General features: G+C 34.9%; 1 protein-coding gene across 1 annotated transcript in view; it reads right to left on the bottom strand.

The window, feature by feature from the left end:
* Positions 1-14,246, bottom strand: part of Lrba (LPS responsive beige-like anchor protein) — a 400,347-nt gene that overhangs the window by 279,751 nt on the left and 106,350 nt on the right. The window contains exons 32-34 of the mRNA XM_090356865.1: positions 10,513-10,591; positions 8,367-8,500; positions 6,490-6,551 (exon numbers count right to left, since the gene is read on the bottom strand). Coding sequence (XP_090212991.1) covers positions 6,490-6,551; positions 8,367-8,500; positions 10,513-10,591 — 275 coding nt within the window. The remainder of the gene's footprint in view (positions 1-6,489; positions 6,552-8,366; positions 8,501-10,512; positions 10,592-14,246) is intronic.

The following is a 14,246-nucleotide window of genomic DNA, read 5'->3' as shown; positions in this document are numbered from 1 at the left end:
CGAGAACTCAAATGCAGAGCGGGATATGGGGAAAACAGAACTCTGGTACATCATTGGGATTGTAAAAAACCTAAACCTCGACTCCAAGAAATGGAAACAAACGCGTTGTTTTTTTTTTCCTTTGTTGCTGTTTTTTCTCTTACCTTCTACCTTGTTTCTAAGTTTTATCAGTCTGTGTGGGTCTGAATCCAGGACTGGGTTAGCAAAACAGACATGGTATTCCACACACAATGTTAAAAATGAACTATAAGCACTTACAAGCAGAGATGGGAGAGATGGGAAGGAGAAATGGAAAGTGAAGAGGTGACACTGTCGAAAAAGACTGTACTCATTACTTGATTTATGGAGTTGTAATCTCTTTGTACAACTACTTAATAAAAGAATTTTTTTTAAAGAAGGCAGGGGGCAGAAGTTTGGTCTAGTCGTAGAGTGCTTGCCTAGCATGCATGAAGACCCGGATTTGATTCCTCAGTACCACCTACATAGAAAAGGCCATAAGTGGTGCCGTGGCTCAAGTGGCAGAGCATTAGCCTTGAGAAAAAAGCCCAAGGACTGGCAAAAAAGAAAGAAAACAAAAAAAAAAAAAAAAAGGCAGATGTGGCTCAAGTAGTAGGAGCTTGCTTCTCATGTGCTAGAGTCCAAACTCAGTATTGTCCTATACCCCACCACCAAAATGGTGACTTCTTCAGATCATCTGAAGAGTTATTCAATGAATTATGGTTCTAAATATATGTGGATGAATCTGAACCAAGTTCTACCTTACACTCATTTGTCAGGGTTTAAGATCAACAGAAATATTGTGCTTTCATTTACTGTCCACAGAAATTGTCTCTACAAATTATATCTTCTTTTTTTAATTTAAGTTTTATTATAAAGGTGATGTACAGAGGGGTTATAGTTACATAAGTGAGGTAAAAAGTACATTTTGAAGTTTTACCCCTTCCCTCATTTTCTCCCACTTTTTCCCCTCCTAAAGTTCATTTCCAGCATAGTGTCTAGTATCACTGTTGAACTAGTTCACCCTTCTTCCACTGTTTCTGTAATTCTGCTTCCCTTCCCCAAATCAAATAAATTTATAAACAAGAAAAAGGGCACAGAAATCAAAACTGCTACAGATTTCAGCAAAAACACAAACTTGGGTGTTAGCATCACTGGTTGAATTTTAATTCTTCCACTTTGTTAAATTTGTAATGATTTCCAATTCTTTTTTTTTTTTTTTTTGGTCGGCCATGGGGATTAAACTCTAGGCACTGTCCCTGAGCTCTTCAGTTCAAGGCTAGTACTCTATCCCTTGAGCCATACCCCTACTTCTGGTTTTCTGATGGTTAATTAGAGGTAAGAGTCTCATGGACTTTGAACCGATATCCTCAGACCTCAATCTACTGAGTAGCTAGGATTATAGGGGTGAGCCACTGGCACCCAGCATGATTTCAGAGTTTTATTAATTAAAAATTTTGATTACAAGCTGCTCCAAATCATTACTTTGGATGAGTGGGGGACAAATGGATAGTATGGAAGGACAAATGGATATATGATTACTAACCTATCAAAGTATGTGACTAAGACTATTGATATCTGGGTGTGATGGACTGCCTGAAAACCCAGAAGTCAGGAGGCTGAGGGTAGGAAAATCATAGGTTCAAGTCAATCTGAACTGTCCCATAAAATAAAACAACAATCTATTACTAACAGTAGCTATTTAAAGCAGAGGAACAGCCAATAATCCTGGCTACTCAGGAGGCTAAGATCTGACGATCGCAGTTCAAAGCCAGCCCAGATACCAAAGACTGAGAGACTCTTATCTGCAATTAACCACTAGAAAACCAGGGTAGGGCAATACCCTTGAGCTGAGGAGCTCAGGGACAGCACCCAGGCACAAAGTTCAAGCCCCAGGATGGATAAATAAATAAATAATAAAATGTTTTATTACATAGATTAACATGCATCTATGACATATGAACCCTCAGCCTAATTTTAATTATGTTCTAAAATCTAAGTGCCAGTGACTGTATATAAAGATTCCCTTCTTGCGTACTTGTTTCTTAAATACGTCATTTGAAATATGATGTAAAAATCAATGTTAATAATTCTTAAAATAAAAAATAAAGCAGAGAAACAGATGCAAAATATCAGTAAAGCTACTCCCTCTAAAATTTTCCATCTTTCCACCAGTGCAAGCCATACTCATTGACAGTATGCTACTAACATGCTAATATCCTCATAACCAGCTTTTTAATGCAATATTTATTATTATATGTACATATACACATTTATTAATGATTTTGAGAGGCCCTTTAGTAAATCAAACTAAAATAAAATTGAAACCATTAATTTTACAAACAACCATGAAACAACTTCTTTTAGGTGTATAATGATGGGAAAAGGGCAAATTAAGGAAAGTTGGCCAGATAAGATTTTATAATTTTGCTAGGAATTTAATGACTAATTTGATCCATAAATATTCATGAGGCCATTTGTATTTAAAGATGGTGTCTCAAAGACATTCTGCTTGAGGTGGATTCAAACTGGTTCTCAGCCTCTTTAGCTAGGATTCTACAGGAGGAAGCCTCCAACATCCAGCTACATAAATTGCCTTCCTCCCTTCCTACTTTCCTTCCTTCTTATCCTTCCTCCCTCCTTTCCTTCCTTCCTTCTTTCCTCTCTTCATTCTTTCTTTCCTTCTTTTTCTCTTCCTTATTTCATTGGGAAAAAGGAAAATATTACCCCAAATATCAAAAATCTAGAATTTGTGGTAAAAAGAATTTTTTTAAAAAATCAAAGTAAGCATTTTAAATTACCTTTTCCTGCTAATTAATTACTCAGATTGCCAGGACAGACTACATGGTGCTTCTAGTTTTTCTATATACTGTATGTACTTCTGATAAATGGGAAAAGAACAGATGACCTGGCAGAAGGCTCAGACAATAATATGTGATTTACAGGACATGAATGCTGCTACCACAAGATTTATCTGACAGCCCTCTCCGATAGTGGACTGTTGAGTATCCGATGGAATGATTTCTAGTCTGGAAAGTCTACTACTGAGTAGCAATACACATTATTTATTTATTAGATGTTTTGGGTTGAAACCATTTTTAAATGATGCACTTCACAATGCACAGTCATAAATTTAGCCTTAAACTCAAGAAGGGAGGTAGTGTTATTGGAATGTATGTCAGACTGAATTAGGATGAGCAACGTAATGCTTTTATAAAGTGGCCTTGAATATAATGTCAGTTCTTTCAAAAATGATATTAATGTCAAATGAGCAAGATACAAACACTTCATATAACACAGAGGGAACAGTATGTGAAACATTTATTTAATATTTTCTTTAAATTCATATAGTTTTCTACCAGGTTTATATACATGAACAATAAATACGTGGTGCAAATCAAATATGTTACCTGCTATGGCAAACTAAGTCTAAAATGTAGCTGAGAACTTTTTCAACTTCCTTGTGAGCAAGAAAGAACATAAAAAGTCTTATTTTAAAAACTAACATGAGTTAAGCCAGCATGCTTCTAACATTAGTAATCTGGAAGCTGAGGAAGGAAGATAATGAATGAGTTCCAAGACTGTCCAGGACTACCCAGTGAGTTCATAGGCAACCTGGACTAGATACCAAGACACAGTATCCCAAAAGAAAGAAAAAAAGAGAAAAAAAACTGATACATAGAACTCAATGTATGAGCAAATCTAATGTAATAAAGCTTAACTACACATTAATTTTATTCAAAACTACAGTGCAGAACTAAAATCTAACAAAAATACAATTAACAAAAAAATATAATTCTAGTTGAAGTTTAAACAAATATGTTTGCACAGTACTACTTAATAAAATTAAATTGTATCATTTCCACATTTAATGTAGGCTCTAATATTTGTAATAAATCATGGCTAAACACAATGCTTTAAAAAGTAGCAAAAAATAAATTTTGAATGGATTCAAGAAAAATAATCAGAACATGTCTGATTGTCATGATATTAACACCAACTAATTTGTAAAGTTCTAAATCAGATTTGCAGATGTTAAGTTCATAAGCATATCCCATTATTTATGTGATTAAAAAGAAGTTTTTGACCTGATCTTTTGATCTTTGGCACTCAATCCTCTCCATCTTCTCTTAAAAAATTAATTAAAATTTTAGCAAGATGGTAGCTCTTTACTTCCCACTCTATCTTGGAGTAAAAAGAATTATCAATCAAACTCAAAAATCCCCACCCAATATCTGCAAAATGTCAACTTGAAATTCAATTTCATATCTCTTAAGCTATCATGTAGAAAAAGACAGTTCACTTCTTAACAAAATAAATCACTTTTGTGATTACCAAGTTGACCCCTTTGAATTAGGAAAATTCAAAGTGAAAAATGTAATTATCACCCTGCAACAATCTGTATACATCTGGAGCTAATTCTGGCTTCATTTTTCACATCATTTTTCACACTGTGCTACATCTTGTAGAGATGCCATAGAACTTTTGAAGAACTCATAAAAGGAAAATGCTAAAGACTTCAAATACCCAACACTGTATGTTACTCAAATAAAAACCTTGAGAATTTCTGACTTTTGAAGCTTACAGCACCAAGGGGATCGTCAGATCCCATTTGAATGGATAAATAGCAAACAGTACTATGACATACATGACAAATAGCTATTACAACATGTCAATCTTTATCTTTGCAGCTTCTAACATTTCAATATATAATGTACTATAACAGAAAATCTTTCATGTATCAAAAATACATTTACATTTAATCCTAAACTAGAAAGTAACACATTACAAACCAAATACACTTCTGTAAACAATAAACCCATTTTCTAGTAAAGAATATACATTAATACTTCTAAAATGAAGAATAATTTCATGTAGGTTTAAAAGAAGTGTGTGGTAATTATTTCAAATTGGGTAGCTTAATGAGAAATTTTATCTGATCAACATTTGAAGAAAAGGAGTTTTGTAAAGATGATTAAGTTATACATAATTTTTACTAAATCTAAGAGTAGGCACACTAAGAAACATAATTACTTCTAACAAGTTCATAATAATTCATTATGTGTTATCTTTAGAAGCAACTGTTCTTGTTGCATTTTATTGATAATGTATAATATTGATTTTTCACACCTTATATGATTCTTTAATTTATATTCATGAAATGTCCATCAGCAACGTCTGAATAAATTTGGCAATATAGACACTAAAATGAATAAATCGATATAAAGAAACATTAATTTTACATTATCCTTATTGGTCAGGCAAGTAAACCATGAGGGTTATAAATGAAGGTCAAAGGTGTTGAAATGGGTCAAAACCCTTGACCTCTAGAGCAATACTCTTCCTATTAAAAAAGGCTATTTTAAAGTTTTAAGTAGGGAAATTTACTACCAGTAAGATATCACTTTTAAAAGACTACAAAGAAAACTCTCAATAAAAGCATTCATCTGTTTAACTACAAAACAGAAAACAAAACACCACAGTACACATGAATTTTATCCTTAAAAAAAAAAGGTCATTGATGTCTCCAGGTTTCTAAACACTGAAAATAATTTTACTCTTAGGAATTTATTTTCTACATCTTATTATGATAGCTGCCACATTTTTGTTGATGTTTCCCAAGTCTACTGTGTATGTCAAAAATAATTAGCAATGACAAGGATTTAAAATTATTTATTGTTCATTTTATAACCTCTGCACAAAAGGGAAGTAAACCCATAATCCCAATGGAATCAGAGTGGCACTACACAAAGAACAGAAATAAATCTGTTTCTGTAATCTTAATATACAGAGCAAAGAAACTTAAGTCACCTCAAGATTACTACATCTTAACATTTTAAGGTGATTCTAAAAACCTTTCTTTATCATTTATCCAGAACCTGCTTTGAAAATCATCTGCTAATCTAAAAGATAAATAATCCTAAAATACAAGTAAAATTATTTTAAAACAGCAAATTCAAAACACTATTATTTCCAAGAAATGGACACAATAGTTTTTTTTTGTTGTTATTTTACTTCTTGTCGCCCCCTTCTGTTGCTGTTTTTGATTTCTGTATTTTTTTGCCCTTGTATATAAGTTTATTTGTTTTGGGGAGGGTTAGGAGGAGCACAGAAATGGAGGGACGAAGGGTGAGCTAATGCATCAATGATACTCACTAGACACCATGTGGAAAATGAACTACCCAACTTCTACAGTAGTAGAGTTAGGAGAGAACAAAACTGGGGAAAAAACGAGAGAAGAGCTGACACCATCCAATAAGAAATATTCTCATTACCTCACATGTAACTGTAACCCCTCTGTACATCATCTTTATAATACAAATCAACCAATAATAATAATAAAATAAATAAAAGATAAGCAATCCTTAAAAGACACAAATAAAATTATTTTTAAATTGCAAACTCAACTTTTTGATACTGAAAGTAAAACTCCCTTGTCAAAGCAAAATCATGAGAAGTGACTTTTAAATCAGTACTGGCTATGGTACTCACCTGAGAACATAGCAGCATAACCAACTCCACAACTGAGCTACTAGACTTCATACAAACCAGACCTATGATAAAGAAGTAGAACACAATACGACACATTTCACTGTCTTGTCCAAATTAGTTTTGAAAATAAGACATTAACTTCTTGCTAAGAATCTTACCTGTACACATCTGACCACATGGCTAACGAAGTATTGCATAGTTTCAACAGTGGTACAAAACTACTATAATTTCTGCAACCTATTTTGTTTTACTTTCTAAAATACTATTACACTTATTACAATCTCATATACACTGACATTTCACAATACTCATAGAAATGTGCACAACACATGCCATATTGATCAATATCATCTACATTTTGTTTGAGGGAGAGTTGATCGTTATACATGCAGGGAAGGGAAATGGCTCCCTGACCTTTGCTTTCTCCACCACACTCTCTCCCTTCAACCCTCTAGCTATCAATCAAGTTTCCATTTTGTTTCATGGCAGCAGACATCCCAAACACTCTTATTAGTACCTTGACCTCTGACCTCACACTAAACCTTAACAGAAATGCAAGCCTAGTCGGCTACATAGTACTCATTTCTTATAAATTGATTCATTTACATGTTCTCTTTTATGTTTCATTTTGGTTCACCAAAAAAAATCCTTAGGAAGGAACTTCATATCATTAATATCCATCTAAAAAGTTCTTTAGTTCTAATTAATAAAATCTAAAGCAGTCCTTCCAAAGAACACTATATAGCTAATATCTTTAAAAATGCCAATAATTAAGACTGACTTGTTAAATTACATTACAATGATCAGAATAATTATAACTTAATTCTATTTTTTTCTGGGATAATACAAGCTTAGGTTCCATGGTTTAAAGCCTAAAATAATTCCTGTTAGCTTTAAATATTCTACAATATTTTCCCTCCTCCATTCAATATCTCTCAGGTATCCAGTCCCTGTCCTCTTCTCCTTCCTGTTTTAATAATACCTCAAACACTATCTCAAAGGCAGTAACAACACAGGTTGGCATAACACTAAAAAGAAACAAGCTGCTCAGCCCCTTCTTTAAAAAAGAGAAAGAGAGAGAGAGAGAATCTTTTATTCCAAATATAATGGCAATAGTAATAGTGTTAGCACCCCCATAAAAACTACAAAGTGTCTGTACATTGTATTAGGCAAGCAGGTCATGACCTAGACAAAGTATAGTTTCCTTGAGGCTAAGGGGAACGATGCTCCTCAAACTAAGACTGTTTAGTCCAAAAGTAACCAACACCCAACTTTGGAAGTAAACAATTTCCTAAGTTGACATATCACTTTAAAATATAATGTCTGATAGATAACATTAAAAAGGGTAGAAGCCCTCTAATATAAACATTCCAATTTTTTTAAAATTTTTTTTTGCCAGTTCTGTGGCTTGTACTCAGGGCTGAGCGCCACAGCACCACTTCTGGCTTCTTCTCTGTATATAGTACCAAGGATCGAACCCAGGACTTCATGCATGCTAGGCAAGCACTCTATCACTAGGCCATGCTCCAATGACCCAATGTTAAATTTTTAATTAAATTCTTGGCTAATTTTATTACTTAATAACTTCAATACTTCATTAAATAAGTTCATGAAATGTAACTTATGTCCTACAACATTCAAATTATAATTAAGTATTTCTAAAGCCAGAACTTTCTTTTTCAAATAAATTCATTACTACTTTGCGTCTCTACAGAAATGAGGCCATCCATCATCAACTCTACATAAATTATTAGAGCAGACTTATGATGGTCTTCAAATGACAATATATCAAAGAAACTTCAAAGGTGGAAATATGTGTGTAAACAAAAAATCTCCATGAATTTATTACACAAATGAAGTAAAGAACAGACACCCACTTGTTCCTTCGATAAGCAGTTCTTGTCCATGGCTACCCAAAAGTGTCCGAGAAAGAAAAGGTGCAAAATCCACAAAAATCTCTCGTAGAAGAGGAGCTGCCTTTTCCAAAGCATGTTCCAACCTCTCTGTAATACTAATGGGAAAACTTGAGTTACTCCATTATTTAACACAATTTATCAATTTTCTGGTTCTTATAAAAACTCGACCATTAAAGAAATGTAAAATTCCACGAAAAATGTGTAAATGACCTGAAAGACATTACTGCTTAGCACAGCTGTCCTTCTTCATGGAATATCCAGAATTCAACAACTTTTTTTTTTCTTAAAGTTTGATCACAGTGCAGCAAAGGATATTTTGAAAAGCATATAGCAAGACAACTTTAATCAATTTCAAAGGAAGACCTAAGAAATCAGAATGTAAAATATTTCCTTTTCTGGGGACAAGGGTGATACTAGAGTTTGAACGCAGGACCTCACAGTCACTCGGTTCTCTTGTTCAAATGACACTCTACCATTTGAACCACTCCTCCAGCCTGCTTTTTCCTAGTTGTTCTTGATATAAACTGTCAAAGACTTTTCTGCTCAACTAGACTTTAACCACAATCTTCTAGATGTCAACCTCTCAAGTAGTCAGGATTACAAACAAGAGATCCCAGCTGTCCCTGAGCTCTTTTGCTCACGATAGTGCTCTACTATGTGAGTGACAGCTCCACTTTCAGCCTTTTTGGTACTTACCTGGAAATAAGTCTCAGAGACTTCCCTTCCCTAGCTGGCTTTTGGAGCATTATCCTCAGATACCAGCATCCTGAAATTGGAAACCTTAACTCACCAAGTAAGAGACTTGCTTTCTTATTCCCATCATAATCTAAGCAAATCAAGACTTTATGATGTTTAACTATTTACCACTCAACTTTGAGGTCAAGAATCACATCTTCATTCCCTAGATGTTATGTACAACATAAGGTGTATACATGGGAGAGGTTATTAAGCATGCATATTCCCTAAGTCATAATATTCAATGTCCATCTGTAAAAATGGAACTGGGTAACTTGGGGCCATGTGGGGTTGGGAGAGATAGAGGAGAACAATAGAAGGGGTGACACTGATCAAGCTGCACAGCAATAATAAATTAATGTTAAACTGAAACAAAATTATGTAACTATTTAAATATCTCCCCCTCCACCCACCAGTTCTGGGGCTTGAACTCAGGGCCTGGGCACCGTCCTTGGACACTTTTTGTTCAAGGCTACCGCTCTGTTACTTGAGCCACAGCAGTACTTGCTGCTTTTTCTGAGTATGTGGTACTGAGGCACTCTACTAAGCCACACTTCCAGCCCTTAAAGATAATTTTAAAATAAATAAAAATTCATATTCTCCTAAATTGAAGTCTACAACAATTTTTAATGAAATCAAAGATATTTCTCATTTAAAAATTACATACTGCATAGGCACAATTATAATGTTATCAATTGACATCCTAATATATAGTTGTACATACACACAATAAACATATGTACATAAACATGTCTAAAAAATTAAAAACAAGAAACTCCCATCTCAGAAAACTAAGAGATATACACTGAGAGATATTCAACTATTTTATAGAAAAACAATACAGAGCTGGAGGTATGGTTCAATGGTATAGCTCCTGCCTAATGTGTTCAGGGATCTGAGTTCAAATCCTTTTTACCTAAAAGGAAAAAAATATATATCTATATATGTAAAACTCCAGCACTCAATTTAAAAATGAGAGAGAAAACATGCCTAATATATATGCTATTATATATATATAATATATATGCCTAATATATGCACAGCATTTATTATTAAAAATAGCCATTTCTCATAAACATTTTACATCTTATAGTCTTCTGAAATGAAATTAACTTTTAAAATATTCCCAAACCTATAGATGTTATATATGGGAAGGAGAAGGGAAGAATGGAGGAGAAGGGAAGGAAGGAGGGAGAGGAGGTTTGATTATTTTTAAAGGTATCAAAAGATACACATGATGGGAGAGAAATAGGAACAAAAACATAAGAGGGATGTGTGAGAAGTGATGTACCCTCTAGCGAATGTAACTGCAACTCCTCCACACAGTGCTAGAAAAAAGATACATATCATATCAAGTTAATAGCTTAAATACCTCATATTTGAAACAGGGTCTTCTGGAACTGATCCCACTGTTGGAACGGAGGGCAATTTTGCATTAGATGAACTACTACCTATAAAAGAAAAATAACCATGGAATTGGTTATTTACTGTTTTCGGTTATGAGGATTCAGACAAATAGGATCTTCATATCTGGCAATACAAATACATTACTATGCATTTAATACCCACTACCATGTGGAAAACACTGCAGTCTAACAATTGATGTTTGTATTGACTATTCATATATAAACCCCAGTTACAAGGTTAATTAGCATTTGAAGCCAACCTTCCACCCATGGGATGAAGACATAATAACAAAGTAAATTCTCATGGACAAATTATTTTCACAATTCCTTCTATATAGTATCAACTGTCAATAGAAATTTACAAGAAGTATTCTTTTTAACAGAGCCCAAAACAGAAACATACAGTTCCAAAGTTGTCTTCAGTTATATATCTATTAATATGAAGACTGTCTTTCATTCAGTCATCAGATAACTCTGTCATAGTCAGCAGTTACCTTACTCCTTATGGATCCACACTAGAAAACACCAATGACCAGAGGGAAACCTTTCTGAAGTAGTTCAAGCAAAATAAACCTTTTCATTTGTGTCTCATTGCAATTGTAATACAGAACTAACTACATTTGTTACCCTGTGTTTCAATTAATTTCTTTTTCACATCATAGGAGACAACGGCAAGACACATTTTCTGGCAGATGTGTCTGGAGAGCACAAGAGACTCACTGGAATACTAAGAGGGAGTATGCTGCTCCAATGAAACATTGCACTGCCTGAGTCCCCAAATCTCACTTTAATTAGCACCTACCTGGTGGAAGATCTGCCACCTTGAGACCATGGCATGTTTACTGGCCTGTACCTCCCTCTCCCTAGCCTAACTCCTTTCATTAGTTTTTATAATATCCTTTTATGATACAGACTTTTTATTTATTTATTTTTGCTAGTCCTGGGCCTTGAACTCAGGTCCTAGGCACTGTCCTTGGACTTTCTCAAGGCTAGCACTCTACCACTTGAGCCGCAGCCCCACTTCCAGTTTTTTTCTATGTATGTGGTACGGAGGAATTGAACCTGGGTCTTTGTGCATGCTAGGCAAGCACTCTACCACTAGGCCAAACTCCCAGCCTCTATAATATAGACTTTTTAAACACCAGAAGCCCATCTTTTACTAAGATATCTCTAGAGCATGGGGAGCCAAACACAATAAAGATTAATTGGAGAATTAATGTAAATTACAAAAATGATTCCCTTAAGTATCTCAAACCTCTGTAATAAAACAGCTCATTTTCCCACTTCCCCTTTATTTTTATCCAATACTTCGTCAATGTTTGTTCAAACTACAGGGTAAAATTAATTTCTACCATATAATCCTATTTCTGCTCCCAATCAATACTTCTAGATAACCTTATCTTAAGTCTTAATATACTCACCACCTAGTTAAATGACTGATTCATCCTGCTACAGTAAACAAAGTTCAAATTGTTTCTTCTATACAAGATTCATCTTCACTTTGTCAACAACAGTTAAAATATGTTTGTAAGTATTACTTGACAAGAGTAACTTACCAGAAAAATAACTCTTTCAGAATTAAAAAATAAGGATTGGGTGTGCTTCAGATGGTAGACTGCTACATGAGATCCTAAGGTCAACCCAGACTTCTGGCCTAACTCAAGAAAGTATGAATGTATCCAAACCAAGGATTGTCATCTTTAATCTCTAATTCCCACTTCCTGAGTGTTATGGGATACTTCTTTTGCCTTGTCTATTTCTCACTGCCTTTATTTAACTAAGTAAATCCTTACAAAACATCCTGAGGTTTCATTTTTGTGAAATTCCTTGAAATGATTTTCATTGTAGAGATTTGAAGTTCTTGTGACCTGTATGGAAACTTGGTAGCACAAAGTTCTTCATTCCCCCCCCAAACCCTTTTCTCTCCATTTGCCTCAGCCCTTTCCTTTCCATGGAGACACAGCTACAACAAAAGTAAGTATAAAAATTCCAGAAAGAACAATCTGCAGATTAATCTTAACCGCTAGCTATACCACTCCTTCATGATGTTTAAAAGTTATCATATAATAAAAAACACCTTTATCAAAGTACTAACCACCAAGCCTTGGTGCCTATCAACAAATGAATGGACTTCTGGTATATATATACAAAATGGAGTATTATTCTGCTGTGAACAGGAATGACAGTGACCATTCTAGCAACAGCTATTTCCTGTAAGAGAATGTCATGTATAGTCTCTTAGCCTCACCATCCTGGCCTCCAGAATGCGAATATTTCACATCAGATGGGCTTGTATACACTCTTTCTTTGACCTTAATATTTCAACACTGTTGCTCTTATTTTGTTTATTTTGAATTTGCCTTTTGTTTAAGCAGTAGAAGCCAGAAAACTGATTGATTTCATACCAGGTATAGTTCTCAGGATTATATACCTTTTGCTCATTTGGAGGTGCATGTCCCAAAGGGAAATGAACTCTGAAGTGCTTTTCTGAATCAAACTCCACACTGATATTATTTGTGCTATTCATATCTCATCTCTGAGGTTCTCAATTTAAAAAAGTAAACTCACTTGACCAAAGTTATGTCTAGATGTATCTATGGTTGTACTCCTCTTTAACCCTCTTAAAGATTTTAGTTCTCCCTATACCTTAAAAGGTTTTTCTTGTTGTTTTTGTTTTTGTTTTTTTGCCAGTCCTGGAGCTTGAACTCAGGGCCAGAGTACTGTCCTTGGGCCCTCATCAAGGCTAGTGCTCTACCACTTGAGTCACAGCACTACTTCCAGGTTTTGTTTGCCAGTCCTGGGGCTTGAACTCAGGGTCTGGGCACTGTCCTTGGACACTTTTTGCTCAAGGCTAATTCTCTGCCACTTGAGCGACAGCACCACTTCCAGCTTTTTCTGTACATGTGGTACCAAGAAACTAAACCCAGGTCTTCATACATGCTAGGTGAGCACTCTACCACTAGGCTATGCTCCTAATCGCATTTCTGGCTTTTCCTGTGTATGTGGTACTGAGGGATGGAACCCAAGGCTTCATGAATGCTAGGTAAGCACTCTACCACTAGGCCCCGCTCCTGGCCCACCTTAAAACTTGTAAGAAATACAATAAAGTTTTTTTAAAAAACTCAAAAAAAAAAAACAAAACAAGTAAGCTCAGATTTAGGAAGATAAATATTGAATTTTTCTTCTTTCTCATGCAATCTGGATGGAAGTGAGAGAGCGAGAAAGAGAGAGAAGGAGGGAGAAAGGGAGGGAAGGAGGGACGGGGAAGAAAGAGAAGGAAGGCAGACTAGAAAAAGGAAGGGGATCAGTAGAAGAGGGACAGGGACAGGGGAGGCAAACATAAAGTATACAATGTAGATGTTCAAAAATGAAGGTGACCAACCCAGATGCCCCTCAGTTGATGTGTAGATCAACAAGATGTGGTATTTATACACAATGGAATTCTATGCTGCTGTCAGAAAGAATGACATCGCCCCATTTGTAAGGAAATGGAAAGACTTAGAAAAAATCATGTTAAGTGAAGTAAGCCACACTCAAAGGAACATAGGCTCAATGGTTTCCCTCACTTGTCATAATCAGTAGAAACCTTGGGCTCTCCTAGCAGATATTTACAATAAAGCAAAACCTAAATACATAAGGCCATGTAGTATGACGTTAAATGACCTCCAGGATATAGAAACAAAAGCCATATAATGAGTGA

Source organism: Megascapheus bottae, chromosome 23 (assembly GCF_031878675.1).
Source record: "Megascapheus bottae isolate mThoBot1 chromosome 23, mThoBot2.hap1, whole genome shotgun sequence".
Taxonomy (NCBI): domain Eukaryota; kingdom Metazoa; phylum Chordata; class Mammalia; order Rodentia; family Geomyidae; genus Megascapheus; species Megascapheus bottae.
This window is presented reverse-complemented; position numbering and strand designations above follow the sequence as displayed.